The sequence below is a fragment of the Rhinopithecus bieti genome, unplaced genomic scaffold (assembly GCF_001698545.2).
Source record: "Rhinopithecus bieti isolate Rb0 unplaced genomic scaffold, ASM169854v2 scaffold_15006, whole genome shotgun sequence".
NCBI classification, from domain to species: domain Eukaryota; kingdom Metazoa; phylum Chordata; class Mammalia; order Primates; family Cercopithecidae; genus Rhinopithecus; species Rhinopithecus bieti.
In genome coordinates, this window is record NW_016808074.1 from 554,109 (window position 1) to 574,842 (window position 20,734).

Genomic DNA, 20,734 nt, shown 5'->3' on the forward strand with positions numbered 1-20,734 from the left:
CAGGCTGACCTCAAGCGATCTTCCACCTCTGCCTCCCAAAGTGCTGGGATTACAGGTGTGATCCACCATGCCTGGCCACTGGAACATTTTTTACTTGGCCAAAACTTGGTTCCTCATATGCTCTACATAAACACTCCCCCTACTACAGAACTTACTACATTTTAGTTGCTGGAACATCCATCCTTCCAAACAAGGCCAAAACTGTGGGGCCATTCCTGACCCCCTCTTCTATCTCAGCTCCCAAGCTTCCTTGCTCTCAACATTATAAAATACAGGCAGCTCTAGATCAAACACATACAGAAGCCCCCACTCCTCCCACTTCCACCACCGCCACTCTCGTTCAGTCACCAACAAGCTCCACCTGGACTGTTGCTGGACTGATCACCCAGGTATCTGTGGCTCCGTCCTCACCCCCACATGGTCTTCCATTCTCCAGGAAGAGGAAGCCGCTGAAATCTGGGTCAGGTCACCTCTTCTTCCCCGCTGCTCAAACTTTCCCCAGTTACCATCACCCTCAGATGAAAAGCCCAGAACCTTAGACTGCCATTCCATGCTGATCCCTGCATGCCCCAACCTCCTACCCTGCTGCCATACTGTATCACGACCAGATGGAACATGAATTTTCAGTTCACCAAACATCCCGGCTAAGTCTCACCAGTAAGCATTTGAACTTTCTATATCCTGTGCCTGAATGCCCTGCCACATCTTAGACCATTAGTTGTCGGAACCAGACCACTCTATAACCAGGGGCTGAGTTCTGACCCCTGGTTGTGGTGGAACCACAGTCTTCAGACCCAAGGAAGGGAAAAACATGAAGTTTCAGGACACCACCTTTCTCTATATCAGCATGCCTAAAATATCAGAGAGATAAGTGGTGGGGGGCTGGGGGAGAGAGCCTGAGAAACCATTGACTTACCTGTGCAGGGTCCTTATGCATTGCTGCCACTGCCATGGACCCTGTGGGAAGATGTGACAGACTTGTACAGTTACTACTTGAGACCATCATTACGAGACTGAATGAAGGGGGACAAATGTAGAAATGAAAACTTAAGACAAAAGAAACTGTTTTAAAGAAGGTGAACCGAGGAAGAAGAGAGCTCCCTGCTCCTAGTGAGCAAAGGCAGCCCCCGAGCTTCCACAGCCCTCCGCATTTATTGGGTAGAATGAAAAGGAGGAGGAGGTAACGACTGGTCAGCCGCTTAACTGATCACAAGTTCACATTGTTAACAGGCTTCAATTATGCCTAATCACAAGAAACACTTGTGCCTGGGTCGTGACTACCTTCAGCATTCCTTCTGGGGGGGAGACGCAGTTTGTCAGTTTGCCAACACAAGAGAAACAGTTTGCTGTTTACTCATACGGCCTCCAGTGGTTTACTCAGTTGATCACAACCCTCACTCTTTTGGCCTGTAACAGGAAGAGGCAAGCCATGAGTATCAGGACGGTATTGCAGCATCCTACAGGCTGAGCTGTACAACCATCTCTGCCCTGTACTGGAGCAAAGTAATCTGAAGTTACAGCAAGTCCTAAGTTCACTGCTGCCTCTTAGCAGCTCTGTGTCTTTGGTCAAGGACTGAACCTCTCTCTAAGCCTCAGTGCCCTTATGCGTAAAATGGAGATTAAAAGGGTTTCCACTTCATAGGGCTCATATTGACAAGAAACATAAGTAGTACACACTATGTATAAGCATTACTTTCTATAGGATTAATGGTTTTGTACATGTTTTCAACACAAAGTAGAAGGGTTTCGAAAATTTGAGTATTTTTCCCACTTTTTTTTTTCTTTTTTCTTTCTTTTTTTTTTTTTGAGACAGGGCCTTGCCCTGTTGCCCAGGCTACAGTGCAATGACACAATCTCAGCTCACTGGAACCTCCGCCTCCCACGTTCAAACGATTCTCCTGCCTCAGCCTCCTGAGCAGCTGGGATTACAGGCTCCCGCCACCACGCCCAGGTAATTTTGTATTTTCAGTAGTGGGGGGGGGGGGGGGGTTCATCATGTTGGCCAGGCTGGTCTCGAACTCCTGACCTCGTGATCTGCCCGCCTTCGTTTCCCAAAGTGCTAGGATTACAGCTGTGAGCCACTGCGCCCAGCCCCCACTTCTTAATGTTTTAAGGAAATGTGATATATAAAAAGATTTGTAACTATAAAATTTGTAACTTTATAATTACAAAACTATAAAGATTTGTAACTATAAGCAGAGTTACAGGTAAATTAACATTCTAACAATAAATATTTTACTACGTTTAAATTATTGATTACATCTATTTCCAGTTGCCTATGTGTACACATTTAGAAGGATATTGGCTTAGAAACAAACAAACAAACAAAAATAGCCTAGAGCTCTCTGACCTACACAAAATGTATCAGGCTCAGAGAGGCAAGAATATGAGATGTCAGTCACATCCCTGAACCGATGCCTGAGAACATTGTTTAAAGACATTTTGTTCCTGACTAGCTGTCTCACCTATTATCTTCGTGTTTCTGTAATCTACAATATAAAGAACAGTGTATAGCCAATAAAAACTTACGTTACTTTAACATAAGTTATTGGTAAACAACTCAGAAACTGCTTCTTTTTCCCTTAAAAAAAAAATTGTCACTGCTGCTAATTGAAGTGTATATTCAGGACAACTTGAATCTAGTGTCTCAGATGGCTATTATCAACATGTGAACTCTCTTTAGATTCTGACTTGCTTGGTTATTTAAGATTGATACAGTTCATTAGTGTTTAAGTCAATTACCTGTTTTTACATCCCTAAGTTAATGAGTTGCAGGATGGGGCTGAGCAGTCAATCAGTTACTGGTTCGTTCAGCAAACAGGTCTGCCTGCCATATAATTCAGTAAAGGGAGCTTGCTGGAGGCCCTTAACTGTGGTGGAGGATGTGAGAAAGCCCTGCCCAGTTTTGGACCCACTTGCTCCATGGCCTTATCTTGTTCCCCAAAGAGTGGCCCTCAGGGCTAGCTGAGTTAGAAGGGTGGAGTGACTACAGTATCTCATGCCTCAGTCTCTGTAGTCCAGGGCAACTCCTTATCCATCCAGGCCTCTTTTTCAACAGAAACAGACCAAACTCTTAGCCCGTATCTGCTCCCTTCTGCAGGGAGTATCAGAGATGCCCTCCCTACCGTGGTCTTTTCTCCAAATCTGAGCCCTCCTCTCCCTCAGCCCATACGAAAAAACAATGTTAGGATTCTTCCTTCTCAATCTGATCCACAGGCCAACTTCTGAAGTGCACAACTTCTAACTCATTTAAAGCTCCAGGCCAGCTACCTTCCCTGACCTTTAGAAATTACGTCCACCTACCCATGTGATGTCACCCAAAATCCAACCCAGGATCTTCTGTCTGAAACCTGCTCCTTAAGCTGATATCTTTAATTCCATTCTTTCAGATTTTTCAGGCCAAAACAAAACCTACGGAAGACACCCTTCACTACCGACTTTCCTTCACAGCTGTTTGATGCAGCAGGAAATCCTCTGAGATCCATCCAGAATCTCATCACATCTCCCCTCTACTGCAACTCCTCTGGCCCAGCCCTACCATAACTCAAGGGGGTCTCCTCGGCGTTCCCTCTGCCCCCGTTCAACACCTTGTTTTCCCCAACTTTAAACTTTCTAACTCTGGGCGTGACCCTCCCATTCATCCTCCCTGAACAGCCCTCTATGGCTTTCTGCAGCTCCACCGCCCTTCCAGGGGAGACTCCGCCTCAACCTCTGCTCCTTGGAGACAAAGACGCTCGGGCTCCCCAGTGCCTCCCCTTCTGCAGTGCCTCCAAGCCCCAGAGACGTGTCGGTCTCCCACGGGAGCTCCCCCGCCTGATCGCACCGCAGTCCCAGTCCCGGGCACCCCACACAAGAACGCCCCTCTCTTAGAGACACAAGGGCCTAACCTGCAGGGCCTCTCCTTGGGACTTCAGCACTGGGAGGAGGGGTTGGGCGAGGCGGCCTGGGACGCTGCACGCACCTAGGTCAGGTTCATGGGCGCAGCCTCCTCCAGTCCAGCCAGGGAAGAGCGGGGCGGGAACGGCGGTCACCTGGACGCTGACGGAGGCAGGGGTGCCCGCAGCCGACTCAGCCGATGCGCACTTTAGCCTCTGTGTAGAAGGAACACCGTTTCTCGCGTTTTTCTGCTCTGTCACCTCAGTCCCGACCCAGAGCTCTGGGACCCCCTAAATCACTAAACGGATCTCTAGACAGCCATGCTAAGGTAACCATGAGGGCGCCGCCGGAAGTCCCGCCCACACAACTGAGACCTCATTAGTCCTCTCTCTGCTAAACCAATGGCTACACTCGCTGCCGTTCCCCCGCAGTGTCTTCTGGGTAGTGTAGTTCCCACGCTGCTGCCTGTGTCGCCCGCAGTGTCTTCTGGGTAATGTAAGTCCCATGCAGCTGCCTGCCCCGCCTCATAATGTAGAGCGCCCTGACCTTAGGGAAAAAAAGCTGGAGGTCCCTGGAGGAGCATTGAGAAATGCAGTTCCGGGGCTCTTACTGACGTGGAAGGGCTTTGCTGACTCTTAAACTGCAAGTAAAACAGATTTTACCAGAGGGCAGTCTAGGATAATTCTGAGAAATATTTCAGAGACCTGTCGTTTCAGATTGTATTAAGGAAGGAGACCACTACTACTCCTGCTGCCCTCCTCCCCCCACCTTGCCTAGTTCACAAGACAGGAGGAAAGAGAAAAAGAAACAAAAGTAAGATAAATAGCCAGACAACCTTGGCACCACCAGTCGGCCCTAGGAGTTAAACAAATAATAATAACATTAACCCCTGGCCTAAACTACTTGTGTTATCTGTAAATTCCAGTCACTGTATGAATAAAAGCATTGTAAAACTTTATGTTAACTGATGCATGTAGGCCCCAGTCACGTTTCCCACGCTTGCTCAGTTTATCATGACGCTTTCACGTGGACCCCTTAAAGTTGTAAGCCTTTAAAAAGGCCAAGTATTTCTTTTTCAGGGAGCTGGGCTCTTAAGACACGAGTCTGCCGACGCTCCCAGCCGAATAAAAAACCTCTTCCTTCTTTAATCCGGTGTCTGGGGAGTTTTGTCTGCAGCTCCTCCTGCTACAGTATGAAGCACAGCAAGTTCCCAAAGGAAGAACATCAGAAGGGACATGGCTGACCATAACGAACTGATCCTTCACTCATAGCGGTCAGCTCTTTTGTGCTTGTCAAGTACACACATACTGAAGCTCTGGAGACTGTTTTTTGATCGTTAGTGTGTTCTGTTGGGACAAGAAAGAAAAGACCCCACAGGATGTGATGGGGAGTTGAAGGAGGAATATCTTTCTGTCGACGAAAAGGGTGGAACTTTGTTAAATAGTTGAAGAGATTTATTCTGAGACAAATATGAGTGACTAATGGCCCATGACACAGCTCCAAGAGATCCTGAGAACATGTGCCCAAGATGGCCCATCTACAACTTGGTTTTAACAATTTAGGAAGACATAAGACATCAGTCAATACATGTAAAATGTACATTGGATCCCTCTGGAAAAGCGGGGCAACTGGGAGGGGTGGGGCTTCCAGGTCAGGTGGGTTCAGAGATTATCCGATTGGCAATTGGTTGAAAGAGCTTTTATCTAAAGACCTGGAATCAGTAGAAATAGTTGTAATAGCCGGGCGCGGTGGCTCAAGCCTGTAATCCCAGCACTTTGGGAGGCCGAGACGGGCGGATCACGAGGTCAGGAGATCGAGACCATCCTGGTCTACACGGTGAAACCCCGTCTCTACTAAAAAATACAAAAAACTAGCCGGGCGAGATGGCGGGCGCCTGTAGTCCCAGCTACTCGGGAGGCTGAGGCAGGAGAATGGCGTGAACCCGGGAGGCGGAGGTTGCAGTGAGCTGAGATCCGGCCACTGCACTCCAGCCTGGGCGACAGAGCGAGACTCCGTCTCAAAAAAAAAAAAAAAAAAAAAAGAAATAGTTGTAATAGTTGCCTGGGTTAAGATAAGGGGTTGTGGGCCGAGCGCGGTGACTCACGCCTGTAATCCCAGCACTTTGGGAGACCGAGGCGGGTGGATCACTTGAGGTTGGGAATTCAAGATCAGCCTGACCAACATGGAGAAACCCCGTCTCTACTAAAAATACAAAATTAGCTGGGTATGATGGCACATGCCTATAATCCCAGCTACCAGGGAGGCTGAGGCAGGAGAACTGCTTGAATCTGGGAGGCGGAGGTTGCAGTGAGCCAAGATCGTGCCATTGCACTCCAGCCTGGGCAAAAAGAGTGAAACTCCGTCTCAAAAAAAAAAGATGAGATGATGTTAACCACGCAGCCCACAATGGCAAACCATTAACATCAATTTGCGAGGATGAAATTCATCTTGTTCACGACCTAGTTGAAGACTGACGATTAATAGCACAAACAATAACTGACACCACAGACATCTGTATTGGTTCAGCTTACACAATTCTGACTGAAAAATTAAAGTTGTGCAAACTTTCCACTCAATGGGTGCCAAAGCCACTGAATCCTGATCAGCTGCAGACAAGAGCAGAACCTTCAATGTAAATGTTAAGCAAGTAGGATCAAGATGAAGCATTTCTTTGAAGAACTGTACAGATGAAACATGACTTTATTATTATTTGACATGGAGTTTCACTCTTGTTGCCCAGGCTGGAGTGCAATGGCGTGATCTTGGCTCACTGGCACCTCCACTCCTGGGTTCAAGCAATTCTCCTGCCTCAGCCTCCCCAGTAGCTGGGATTACAGGCATGCGCCACCACGCCCGGTTCATTTTTGTATTTTTTAGTAGAGAAGGGGGTTGCTGCATGTTGGTCAGGCTGGCCTCAAACTCCTGAGCTCAGCTGATCTGCCCAACTCGGCCTCCCAAAGTGCTGGGATTACAGACGTGAGCCACTGCGCCCACTATGAGATTGTTTTGAGAAAGTTAGCTAAAGATTTAGCAGAAAACCCCTGGGAAAGCTTCACCAGGAGTCCTTCACTAGAATGCTCCTGCTCATTCCTCTCATCAAATAACTGCAACTTTATGAAAATTCTGATGTAAAATCCTAACGCATCCACCTTACAGTCCTGATTTGGCTCCTTCTGACTTCTTGTTTCCTACTAAAATCTTTAAAGGGCACCCATTTTTCTTTAGTTAATATTTTAAAAGATTTGCATACACAAGGTTAAATTCCCAGGAACCTCACTTATTTAGGGATGGACTAAATACCTAGTATTATCACTTATAAAATTGTCTTGAACTTGATGGAGCTTCTGTTGAGAAATAAAACTTATGTTTTCTTTTTGTTATCTTTTACTTTCATCTTTCCACAAACTTTCTGAAGTCCCCACATATACTAAAAAACTTCTACATTTCAACAAAACCAAATAACCCTAGAGAAGTAAAACAAAAACAAAAACAAAAAACAAAAAAAAATTCAACCCAGTAGTAAAGCTACTACTAAAAAAAATTAATAAAGTTAAAATTAATAAAGTTAAAAAATGATGCAACTGCTATAAAAAAGAGTTCTCAAAAAAATTAAAATAGAATTAACATAGGATGGGAACACTGTGAAGAAATTTTAAAATTAAAATGTTTTAAGATGAACATGGGGGCCAGGTGAGTGGATCATGAGGTCAAGATTGAGACCATCCTGGTCAACATGGTGAAACCCCGTCTCTACTAAAAATACAAAAATTATCTGGGTGTGGTGGTGCGTGCTTGTAGTCCCAGCTACTTGGGAGGCTGAGGTAGGAGGACTGCTTGAACCCAGGAGGCAGAGGTTGCAGTGAGCTGAGATCACGCCACTGTACTCCAGCCTGGTGACAGAGTGAGACTCAGTCTCAAAACAAACAAACAAACAAAAACAAAGGAAGCACCAATTCTACTTCTGAGTAAATCCTCAAAAGGAATTTAAATCACAGCCTCAAAGAAACATTTGTACGCTCATGCTCATCTGCTATTAACAACAGCTGAGTGGAAACAACCCAAATGTCCACTAATGAAAGGGAAAGTGGCACATACATATATAATCATGCACCGCACTTTTCAGTTAACAGTGGCCACATGCATGACAGTGGTCCCATAAAAGTGCAATGAAGCTGAAAAATGCTTATTGCCTAATGACATGACAGCAGTGGTAAGGCAATATATTAATCACATGTTCATGGTGATTCTGGTACAAACAAACCTATTGTGCTGCCAGTCATATAGAAGTATAACGTATGCAATAAAGTACAGTATATAATAAATGAGTTACTAGCTTATGTTCTTAGTATACTACACTTTTTATCATTAGGTATTCTCCAACAGTAGAGTATATATGGAGTTGTGTGTATGTATATAAATATACAGGTGTATATACACACAAACACAAACTGTAACAGGGCCTCCTTCAGGAGGTATTCCAGAAAAAGGTATTGTTATTTTAGATGACAGCTCCATGTGTGTCACTGCCCCAGAAGACTTTCTGGAAGAGGATCTGAAGGTGGAAGACAATGACATTATCCTGATCCTGTGCTGGCCTAGACGAATATGTGTATCTTAGTTTTTAACAAAAAAAAGTTTAAGAAGTTAGGATATAAAAAAATTTTGTACACTTGTACAATGTTTTAACCAAAACATTGGCCGGGCACGGTGGCTCAAGCCTGTAATCCCAGCACTTTGGGAGGCCGAGGCGGGCGGATCACGAGGTCAGGAGATCGAGACCATCCTGGCTAACATGGTGAAACCCCGTCTCTACTAAAAAAAATACAAAAAACTAGCCGGGCGTGGTGGCGGGCGCCTGTAGTCCCAGCTACTCAGGAGGCTGAGGCAGGAGAATGGCGTGAACCTGGGAGGTGGAGCTTGCAGTGAGCTGAGATCCGGCCACTGCACTCCAGCCCGGGCCACAGAGCAAGACTCCATCTCAAAAAAAAAAAAAGCAAAACATTATTACAAAAGTCAAAAGTCTTTAAAATACAAGCTTATAAAGTAAAAAATGGTCAGCTAAGGTTAATATGTTAAAGAAAAAATATTCTATAAATTTTAATTTGTCCAGTCGGGCACAGTGGCTCATGCCTGTAATCCCAGCACTTTGGGAGGCCAAAGCAAGTGGCTCACTTGAGGTCAGGAGTTTGAGACCAGTCTGGCCAACATTGTAAGACCCCGTTCTCTACTAAAAATAAAAAAATTAGCGGAGCATAGTGGTGGCGCATGCCTGTAATCCCAGATACTTGGGAAGCTGAGGCAGAATTGCTTGAACCAGGAGGTGAAGGTTGCAGGAAGCCAAGACAGCACCACTGCACTCCAGCCTGGGCAACAGAGCAAGATTATGTCTCAAAATAAAATAAAATGTAGTGTTGTCTAAGCATACAGTGTTTATAAAGTCTACAGCACAGTAACAACCTAGGCCTTCACATTCACTCACCACTCACTGACTCACCCAGAGCAACTTTCAGTACCGTAAGTTCCATTCATGGTAAGTTATCTGTATGTCTATCATTTTTTCTTTTATACTGTATTTTTACTGTAGCTTTTCTGTTTAGATATACTTAAAAAGAATTACCACGTGTTCCAACAGCCTACAGTATTCAGCACAGTAATATGCTGTACAAGTTTGTAGCAAGGTGCTATAGGATATACCATATAGCCTAGGCATTGACAAACCCACTCCCCCTCCAAAAAAAGAAAGAAAATCACCTAATAACACTTTTCTCAGGACACTTCCCCTTTGTTAAGCAACACATGACTGTAACAGAATTTTATTCAGCCTTTAAAAAGGATGGAAATTCTAATGGATTAGAACATGAAACCTTAAAAATATAACGTTAAGCAAAATAAGCCACAAAATAATCCACAAGACCAAAACTTAAGTTTTCTTATATGAGGTACCCAGACTAGTAAAATTCATAGAGAATGGTGCATGTCAAGAGGCTGGGTGGACTGGGGAATAAGGTTTTAAAAAGTATAGACTTAGTTTCATAAATTGAAAAGACTTCTAGATATTCATTGCACAATGTGAATGACTAACAGTACTGAACCATACACTTTAACATGGTTATGATGTTAGATTTTATCTGTATTCTACGAGAATACTTTCTTAAAAACATAGGTTCCAGTGCTAAATCAGAGTAGATTTCTGTGTGAAGTCTTTCCATATCTGCTTTATATACACATTCTTTATCTGGTGTGAACTTTCTGGTGCTGAATGAGATGAGAATTTTGGTTAAAGACTCTCCCACATTCACTACACTGATAAGGTCTCTCTCCAGTGTGAATTCTCCGATGTTTAATGAGGCTGGAGTTGTATCTAAAGACTTTCCCACATTCACTGCATTCATAAGGCTTTTCTCCAGTATGAACCCTCTGATGACTAATGAGCGTGGAGCTGTCCATAAAAAATTTCCCACATTTGCTGCATTTAAAAGTTCTTTCCCTAGTGTGAACTTTTTGGTGCCGAATGAGGTGGGAATTTTGGCTAAAAACTCTCCCACACTCAGTGCACTCAAAAGACCTTTCTCCAAAGTGATTTCTCCGATGTCTAATATGATTTGAATTGTGCCTAAAGAATTTCCCACATTCACTACACTCATAAGGCCTTTCACCAGTGTGAATTCTCTGGTGTGTATCAAGTGTGGAGCGACACCTAAAGGATTTTCCACAAATGCTGCATTCAAAAGGTCTTTCTCCAGTGTGAACTCTCTGATGACTCTTCAGTGTACAGCTGTCCACAAAGAATTTGCCACATTCACTGCATTCATAAGGCCTCTCTCCAGAGTGAACTCTCTGATGTCTATTCAGTGTGAAGCAATACCTAAAGAATTTCCCACATTCGCTGCATTCATAAGGCTTTTCTCCAGTGTGAACTCTCTGATGAATGATGAGTGTGGAAGTGTCCATAAAGAATTTCCCACATTCACTACACTCATAAGGCTTTTCTCCAGTGTGAACTTTCTGATGTCTAATGAGTGTGGAACGGTATCTAAAGAATTTCCCACATTCGTTGCATTCATAAGGTTTTTCTCCAGTATGAACTCTCTGGTGAATAATGAGTGTGCAGCTGTCCATAAAGAATTTCCCACATTCACAGCAATAAAAAGGCCTTTCTCCAGTGTGAACTTTCTGATGTCTAATGAGTGCTGAACTGTACATAAAGTATTTCCCACATTCATTGCATCCATAAGGCCGTTCTCCAGTATGAATTTTCTGGTGACCAACAAGGTGAGCCTGTGTAAGGAAAGCCTTCCCACATTCACTACACAGATAAGGCCTTGGCCTGGTGTGAATCCTCTGGTGCTGAAGTAGGTGAGACTTTCTAAGGAAAGCTTTCCCACATTCACTGCACTCATAAGGCCTTTCTCCAGTGTGAATTTTCTGGTGTTGAACAACATTATATTTGAGGCTGAAGGCTTTTCCACATTCACTACACTTATAAGGCCTTTCTCCAGTATGATTTCGCTGATGTTTAATAAGGTCGCAGTTGTACCTAAAAAATTTGCCACATTCACTGCACTCATAAGGCCTTTCCTCTGTGTGGATTTTCTGGTGCTCAAACAGCATATGCTGGTGGCAAAAGTCTTTTCCACATTGGCTGCAGCTATAATCATTCTGTCCACTTTGAAAGGCCTCCACACCATGAGTGTCCCTGTGTGGCTTCCACCCACTGGGAAGAGCCTGTTGTTGAAGATCTGAATCACCAGTAAAATCCTTGCCACCCTGCATGCATGTGAAGTTCCTCTTTGCCAGGTGAACACTGTCATTCACAAACGAAGGCCTCCCTTCATCACTTCTGGTGAGCTTCTCTCTAAAATGCTCCTTTTGGTGCAGGTAAAGCTCAGCTGTATGCTTGGGGTGTGTTCCGTCATGCTCAGCCAGGTGCAGGATGTCCTTCAGAAGTGAGCTACATGTCTCACAGGGCTGGGCCTCCTGGGTGCACAAAGCTGGCTTTAGAATTGTGATCTGTGACACACCTACGGAAGCACACTGCTTGAAAGGTGCCTCCTCATCCTTGGCTCCATGCCAACAACCTAGGAACAGAAATGCTGGTGAAGTGCATGTTGACTTTGGAGGGAGGAGGCAGCCCCTGAACAAATGTCTGTCAGACCAACTCACAAATAAGACCACGAGATTGGTGATAGGCACGGGACACTAAAGCCAGTGAGAGGAAAGCCTTCTGGGCAGAACCGGGCCTGACAGAAACCCATAACGAAAGTCCTGATGATAGGGAACAACATAGGGTGCACAGTGCAGAGCATAGAAGTGGAGTCCCCAAGTTACTCCTCAGTAAATGGCTTTCAACAGGCCATAGCTGCTGGTGAACAATGTGTGGAAGGCTGTGTCCAGACCCAGAGAGATCTGATGTGACAGTGGAGCTGGTGTTCAGGGACGACTGAAGTATACATCCACAACTCACAACACCTTAAGTACAGGTCACATGTTGGAGGGCACTATCAAGGGAATAGTAGAAGGCAACAGGTGGCTAGGTGCAGTGGCTCACACCTATAACCCCAGAACTTTGGGAGGCCAAGGAGGGCGGATCAGCTGAGGTCAGGGCTTCGAGACCAGCCTGACCAACATGGAGAAACACCATCTCTACTAAAAATACAAAATTAGCCAGGCGTGGTGGCGCATGCCTGTAATCCCATCTATTTGAGATGCTGAGGCAGGAGAATCGCTTGAACCGGGGAGGCGGAGGTTGCACTGAGTCAAGATCGCGTGCACCATTGCACTCCAGCCTGGGCAACAGGAGCTAAACTCCATCTCAAAAAAAGAAAAAAGGGGAACAGGTGAGAGGTGGAGGCTAAAGAGATAGGGTCAGAGGTGGGAGCCAGGAGATGAAAGTCAAAAAAGAAATCACAATAGGGAAGAAAAGAGAGACATGTGGTGTGGCCACTGGCAGGGGCATCAAACTGGATTGATTCCCAGTGTGATGTGAACCCAGCCCTGTCATCACACCCCTTCCGAGCTCCCATCCACTAGGGTCAAGTCCTTTGGAGCATCTCTTGTCATCAATGGAGTAACGTCCACTCTGTCAGGCACCCACAGACCTCTACCTTGCTCAAGGTAAGCAACTATCTAGGTGTGGCGTTAGCCAAGCTAGGGGAAGGACAACGAAAGGGAGGGACAGCATGTACACAGCACACACAGCAATAAGCCCAGGACATGCTGCGTTCTAAAGTTACCAGAACTTCTAGTGGAATAAGCCCACAGTCCTCACAAGCAGTGACCAGGTAGGTCCCTGAAATTCCCGACACAGGGTATCCCCCAGGTATGTCGGCAAGAAGAATGGAGAAAGCCTTGCACAGAGAAAAGCGTCATGCATTTGGACAGAGTAAACTAACCAGGGACAGGCAAGGTCATTAGGATATTCTTGAGAAACCTGAAGACTTCTGACTTTTGAGCCTCATAAGGTTTCAGAGTGACAAGAGCTAAGCTTCTTAAGGAAAACTGATACAGATCACACAGCCCAGCTGTGGCTGCCACAACACACATGCTGGGAAACTAGGAGAGGATGCAGCATCCATGATCTGGTGTGAGACAGAGCTGCCAAGGAAAAAAGTGAAAAAACATTGCCCAGCACAAGACACTGACGTAGGTGTCAGGGCCTTACCTACAGATGACAAAAGTGCAAAGTTCTCCAGCATCACATCGCTGTGCAGGTGTCTCTGAACGTCATTAAGAATCCCCCACTCCTCCTGGGAAAAATGTATGGCCACGTCCTCAAAAACCATACAATCCTGCCAAAATTATGACAGTTTAGTCCATGAGCAACTTTTATTTTTTGAGATGGAGTCTCGCTGTGTCGCCAGGCTGGAGTGCAGTGGTGCGATCTCGGCTCATTGCAAGCTCTGACTCCCGGGTTCAAGCAATTCTCCTGCCTCAGCCTGCTGAGTAGCTGGGATTACAGGCACGCATCACCATACCTGGCTAATTTTTGTACTTTTAGTAGAGACGGGGTTTCACCATGTTGTTCAGGCTGGTCTAGAATTCCTGACCTCGTGATCTGTCTGCCTCAGCCTCCCAAAGTGCTGGGATTACAGGCATGAGCCACCATGCCCGACCCACGAGCAACTTCTTATTCTGTTTCCTTAGATCTGTATTTATCTACTTGAAATCTAAGAATCAGAGGACCAAAATAACAACCAGCGTTTTAACATTTCTCTTATAATTCAGATCCCATAGTCTGAATTGCTTCCTATCTAACAATCACACATGATTATTTCTCCTGCCCTAAATCAACACAAGGCTTGTACCACAAAAGGAGGGATAGTCCCTATACCCAAGGCTGCCAAAATCATGCAAAGCACCCAGTCTTAAGCTCTTCACTCTCCCCTGAATGCCTTTCCAGTCAAAACCCCAATAAAGCCTCTGATGTATGCTTTCCCTTCAATTGTGCATCTGCCACCTGACCAAATCCGTGATTTCCTCTGTGGCTTTAGGCTGTGTGGCATGCCCCCTGCACTCAGGAAATTAAAGGAATAAAAATCATTTCATCCAGATATGATTTCTCACCAATCGAAGAAAAAAATTATTCCAATGTCATTGGCTTTTCTGTACTCACTCACTCTGGTTCATAGATTGAACAAGATTGTATCCTCTGGGTACGATCACTGATACACTTCCGTCTCCAGGACCTTCAGTGCTCCTCACCACACCCACACACATCCATCCCCTGCTCAGCCTCCACCCACTTCTCGATGAGGAAGCGACACCAGGTCTTGGTGGCGCCTGTACTTGCTCTCCCCTCATTGCCACTGATCACTGACTCCAGCATAGAACAAAGATGAGTGGGGAGAGACTGAAAAGCGCCATCAAAACCCAGCACATGGCCGGGCATGGTGGCTCATGTCTGTAATCCCAGGACTTTGGGAGGCCGAGGCAGGTGGATCATGAGGTCAGGAGTTCAAGATCAGCCTGGCCAAGATGGTGAAACCCCGTCTCTCCTAAAAATACAAAAATTAGCCAGGCATGATGGCAGGCACCTGTAATCCCAGCTACTCAGGAGGTTGACGCAGAAGAATTGCTTGAACCTGGGAGGCGGAGGTTGCAGTGAGCCGAGATCGCACCACTGCACTCCAGCCTGGGCGACAGAGCTAGACTCCATCTCAAAAAACAAAACAAAACAAAACAAAACACTTGGCACATGGGGGCCTACCTTTCTTTTGTCACTCAATTTCCCTAGAGTCACCCAGATCTTGCCTCTCAGATAACCAAACTTGGACTCACCCTCCTAAGTGCCCAGTGCCAGAGGTGGAACCATCTATTCATGCTCCTCTACTCATGCTTTGGATGGCACTTTCCGCATGTATCCAACACCTCCACTCTTCCAACACTAACAACCACCACAGCCCAACCGGGATTATTTCCATGGCCTGCTACCATGCCACTCTGCACATGAAATCCTGCGGTGCATGACAAATGCAACCAGAATCCTATTTGTCCCTTGACTGACCAGAAGGCAATGTTTAGGAAACATTGCTTTGAAGGTCTCTGAACCCAGTCCTGTTTCTTGCTTTGACCTGGGCTTTCCAAACCCACATATTCCTGCACACCTCCTTTGAGTTCCAGATCTTGGCTGTCTCCCACTTCTACATGTATATGCTGTCCCACAAGCAGTCACGACTTTCTCTATCGCCCAGCTCTAATCCAAAGCCCAGATACACTGACCTCCCCAACTCCATCCCCACCCCAGGCCTAGCAATGCTTCTAGCTGATCCCATCATCTGCCAAAATAGTCTCAGAGTTCACATGAAACTACCCCGGTACAACTAAGACTTGCCACAAAACCCTGTTGAGTCCATAACAGGGTAAAAAGCCCCTCCCAGACCTCATTACCATCTCACCTCTTTTGTGGAGATGCCTCACCATCCATCCTTTTTTTTTTTTTTTTTTAGATGGAGTCTTGCTCTGTCACCCAGGCTGGAGTGCAGTGGCTGAATCTCCGCTCACTGCAAGCTCCACCTCCCGGGTTTACGTCATTCTCCTGCCTCAGCCTCCCGAGTAGCTGGGACTACAGGCGCCCACCACCTTGCCCGGCTAGTTTTTTGTATTTTTTAGTAGAGACGGGGTTTCACCGGGTTAGCCAGGATGGTCTCGATCTCCTGACCTTGTGATCCGCCCGTCTCGGCCTCCCAAAGTGCTGGGATTACAGGCTTGAGCCACCGCGCCCGGCCTTCACCATCCATCTTATATGCCCTCTCCCATCAAAAGCCTCTTATTTTCCAAGGGCCGTGCCCAACATAAACACACAAATACACACACACGTATCCTCAGTCCATCCACTCCCTCATCTGTCTTTGTGATGCCTAGCAACACTATCCAGGTGCCCAATAGAAAGATCCAGTCCTCAGCCTCTTCCTTCTTCCCCTTCCTTCTCCCTAACAGCACTGCCTCCAGAATCTAAAGATGTCTCTTCCTAAATCTGACCCATAGATTTACCATGATGTACACACTAGCTATCATGTAGTAGATGTCTCCATCCTGAACACCTCCAATGAACTCCATTTCTGTGTGTTCCTGGCACCTCCACACGAGTTTCTGGAACATTTTTGACTTGGCCCAAACCTGGTTCTTCATATGCTCTATTAAACTCCCCCTACTACAAAATTTACCACATCTTAGTTGCTGGAACATCCAATCTTCTCAACAAGGCCAAAACTATGGGGCCATTCCTGACTCCCTCTTGCATCCTACCTCCCCAGCTTCCTTGCTCTGTACATCAAAAAATGTGAGCTGCTCTAGTTCAAAACCTACAGAAGCCACCCACCCCTTCCACCTCCACAGCCACCACTCGTGTCCAGTCACCACTAACCTCCACTGGACTGTGGCAGGAATTCTCACCCAGGTATCCTTGGTTCTTCCCTAACCCTCACTCTGTCCCCCATTCTGCAGGCAGAGGAAGCCTCTTAGAATCTAGGCCAAATGACCTATTTTTTCTTTCTCAAACCTTCCCTAGCTACTAACCCCCTCAGATTAAAGACCTAGAACCACCGGGCACGGTGGCTCACACCTGTAATCCCAGCACTTTGGGAGGCTGAGGCAGGCAGATCTCTTGAGGCCATGAGTTTGAGACCAGCCTGGCCAACATGGTGAAACGCTGTCTCTACTAAAAATACAAAAATTAGCCGGGTGTGTTGGCTCATGCCTACAATCCCAGCTACTCAGAAGGCTGAGGCAGGAGAATTGCTTGAACCCGGGAGACGGAGGTTGTAGTGTACCGAGATTGCGCCACTGCACTCCATTCTGGCGACAGAGCGAGACTCTGTCTCAAAAACAAAACAAAACAAAAACCAAAACCTAGACAACCTCAGGCTGCCATTCCGTGCCTGATCCCTGCATGCCCCGACCTCCTGCCCTGCTGCTGTGCTCCTTATCCTTACCAGCTAGAACATTAAGCTACAGTTCTCTAAGCATCCCATCTAAGTCTCACCACCAAGCATTTGAACATTCTGGATCCTGTGTTTGAGATGTCCTGCCAAATCTCAACCATCAGTTGTGAGAACTAGAACCACTCTATATAACCAGGGACTGAGTTTGGAACCCATGTCTGATGAAACTACAGGCTCTCCTTGGACCCAAGGGAGAAAGAAGAAAAGGTGAACAGTCTCAGGATAACACCATTCCCTATATCAGCATGCTGAAACCATCTGGGATGGGTGAAAGCTGGAAACACTCTCCACTCACCTGTCCAGCATCCATAAGCATTGCTGCCACTGCTATGAACCCTGTGGGAAGAGGCAGGCCATGAGGATTAAGACAGCATTGCAGCATCCTACAGGCTGACTGTACAACCACCTCTGGCCCTGCAACTAGAGCAAAGTTATCTCAGGCTACACAGTAAGTCCTCAGGGTTCAGAGTCTTGACGAGGATTGAACTTCCTTGAGTCTCAGTGCCCTTATGTGTAAAATAGAGATTAAAAGGACTGCCAACTAATAGGGCTTATATTGGCACCAAACGTAAGTAGTACACACTATGTATCAGCAATTTCTTTCTACTGGATTAAATATTTTGTACATGTTTTCAGCACAAATGACATGGAAGGGTTTTGAAATTTTGGGTGCGTATTTTTCCCACTTCTTACAGTGTTAAGCAAACGTGATACATAAAACTTTCCACTGCAAGCAAATAGAAAAATTAACATTCAGCCGGGTGCGGTGGCTCACGTCTGTAATCCCAGTACTTTGGGAGGCCGAGGTGGGCGGATCACGAGGTCAAGAGATCAAGACCATCCTGGCCAACCATGCTGAAACCTTGTCTACTAAAAATACAAAAATTAGCTGGCATGGTGGCGCATGCCTGTAATCCCAGTTACTCAGGAGGCTGAGGTAGGAGAATCGCTTGAACCTGGGAGGCGAGGTTGCAGTGAGCCGAGACCGTGTCACTGTACTCCAGCCTGGCGACAGAGCGAGACTCCGTCTCAAAAAAAAAAAAAAAAAAAGAAAAAAGAAAAATTAACATTCAACAACTATTAAGTGAATAAATTTAACTATTGATTACATTCATTTCTAACTGCCGACCTATGTGTACATATTTAGAAGAATATTGGTTCATTAGTGGTTAAAGAAATGTTTTATACATTCATAAATAAGTAAGTTGTAGGGAGAGGATAAGCAAGCAGGTCAGTTCCTGGTCCCATCAGCAACCAGGCCTGCCTGCTACAAATTCAGTTGCTGGAAGATCGCTGGAGGCCCTTGACTAGATGTGAGAAAGCCCTACCCACGTCTGGACCCAATTTCCCCACTAGTCTCGATGACCTTCCTGTTGTTCCACAGAGTGGGCCTGGGGGTCTGCTGGGTCTGCAGGTGCCGAAATCTAAACCACCTCACACCTCAGTCTCCAGCCTAGGCCAGTTCCTTAACCCATTCAGCACTCCGTTTTTGCAGACACGGGCCAGAATCCTTCCTATGACAGGTCTGTGCCTTTCTAAAGGGAGTGTCAGGCTTATGGACCCAACCATGACCTGCCTTCCAAAACTCAGTCCTCTAAAATGCAACTTGTAATCCTCTCTGAAACCTGCTCCTTAAGCCGATTTCTCCGACTCCATTCTATCAGATTTTCAGGCCAAAATAAAACCCATGGAATAGACTCTTCACTACCCTCACTGCTATATTTGATGTACCAGGAAATCCTGTCGACTGTCTCTCTGAGATCCACCCAGAATCTCATCACACTTCCCCTCTACTGCAACTCCTCTGGACCATCCCTACCATAACTCAAGGGGTCTCCTCAGCGGTCCCCTTGTCCTACTTTAACATCCTGTTTTCCCCAACTTTAAACGTCTACCTCTGGGCATAACCCTTCCTGCACAGCCTTCTACGGCTTTCAGAGGCTCCGCTGCCCTCCCAGGTGAGACTCCGCCTCACCCTCAGCTCCGTGGAGACAAAGACACTCGGGATCCCCAGTGCCGCCCGCTCTGCAGCGCCTCTAAGCCTCGCAAGTGCAGGTCCCTGACAGGAGCTCCCCCGCCTCACAGCACCGCGGACACCGGTACCCCACACGAGAACGCCCCTCTCTTTGGGACACAGGGGCCTGACCTGCAGGGCCCCTCATCGGGGCTTCAGCACTCGGAGGAGGGGTCTGGCGGGGCGCCCTGGGACGCGGCACCCACCTCAGTCAGGTTCATCGGCGCGGCCTCCGCTAGCACAGCCAGGGAAGAGAGGGGCGGGAGCGGCAGTGACCTGGACGCTGACGAAGGCACCGACGCCTACGACCGAGTCGGTCAAGCCTCACTCTAGCCTCTGTACAACGGGGAAACCTTTTCTCGCGTTTTTCCGCTCTTTCACCTCAGTCTGGACTCAGCCTGAGGGTGAACAGATCCCAACTCAGCCATATTGACAACACCATGGGGCGTTGCAGGAAGTCCCGCCCACATGCATTGCGAACCCACGTAGACGCCTCTCTGCTAGGCCTTCATTGGCTACACTCGCTGCTTGTGTCCGCCGCTGTGTCTTTTGGGTAATATAGTTCCCACGCCGCTGCCTGCCCCGCCTGTGAACCTAGGTAACTTGCGTTCAGGGCGAAAGCCAGGAGGATCCTCCAGAGGTGTTGAGAGATGCAGTTACGGGGCTCCAAGGGCGTGGAGGGGCTTCACTGGCTTATAAACGGCAAGCATCCAGATTTTCCCGGAAGGCAGTCTAGAACAAGTCAGAGAAATGTTTCAGAGACCTGTCCTTTCAGATTCTGTAAAGCACGGCAAGTTCCCAAAGGACGAACGTCCGAAGGAACATGGCCAACCATAATGAACTGATCTTCCACGCATAGCGATCAGCTCTTTTGTGCTTGCCAAATACACACAGAACGAAGCTCTGGAGACTGTTTTATGATCTTCAATGTGCTCTGCTGGGACAAGAAAAGACCCAGACATGGCATGATGGGGAGTTTGAGGAGGAATATCTTTCCTTTCTGAATAATCAGTTACTGTCTTTCAGCCTACCCAGCAACACTTTATTCACATGATACTTATTACTTTATATCTGAGATATTTTCCACTTATTTTAAGAAACTGAAACCTAACTGAAAAGGAAAAGTGACTTATCTACCATTATCTGCCAGAATAGTGTGGCCTTCCACCAGTCAAAGCCCTTGTGCAAAGAAAGCATCTTACTCCTGAGATAAAGGTTTGGGAATGCATGATCTCATCTCATTACTGGAAAGTGATTTATCATTTCGCCTGAAATTGTATTAACAGTGTCTGCCCAGGGAGTTGAAATCGTCTCTGAATGACTCTTGTGAAATGGCTATTATTGAAACTATTAATGATGATTATGTAGTTATCCAAAGAAACTGGCAAAAATAGTTATAGAGAAA

The 20,734-nt window shown here is 46.5% G+C and overlaps 1 protein-coding gene and 1 long non-coding RNA gene across 3 annotated transcripts; both read right to left on the minus strand.

Moving 5' to 3' along the window:
- Positions 1-1,063: 1,063 nt before the first annotated feature.
- LOC108537745 (uncharacterized) lies at positions 1,064-4,664 on the minus strand. The gene is made up of 2 exons (XR_001887915.1): positions 3,888-4,664; positions 1,064-1,407 (listed from the first exon to the last, which is right to left on the minus strand). It is a non-coding gene; the product is annotated as an uncharacterized LOC108537745 (long non-coding RNA).
- Positions 4,665-9,651: 4,987 nt separating this feature from the next.
- ZNF17 (zinc finger protein 17) lies at positions 9,652-20,042 on the minus strand. Of its 2 annotated transcripts, none has more exons than XM_017885428.1 (4): positions 19,536-20,042; positions 17,611-17,651; positions 13,538-13,664; positions 9,652-11,954 (listed from the first exon to the last, which is right to left on the minus strand). In XM_017885428.1, exons 2-4 carry the CDS (start codon positions 17,629-17,631, stop codon positions 10,108-10,110), a joined length of 1,995 nt encoding a protein of 664 aa, XP_017740917.1. In that variant the 5' UTR covers positions 17,632-17,651; positions 19,536-20,042; the 3' UTR covers positions 9,652-10,107. The 2 variants fall into 2 exon arrangements, with proteins under 2 accessions (XP_017740917.1, XP_017740916.1); XM_017885427.1 differs by lacking the exon at positions 19,536-20,042 and adding an exon at positions 19,462-19,534.
- Between the last annotated feature and the right edge of the window lie 692 nt (positions 20,043-20,734).

Coding starts and splice junctions, on each gene's coding strand:
- ZNF17 (XM_017885427.1), bottom strand. Junction 13,665..17,610: donor TGCTTATGGATGCTGGACAG/GTGAGTGGAGAG, acceptor TAATTTTGGCAG/GATTGTATGGTTTTTGAGGA. Junction 11,955..13,537: donor TGCACTTTTGTCATCTGTAG/GTAAGGCCCTGA, acceptor TTCTGTTCCTAG/GTTGTTGGCATGGAGCCAAG.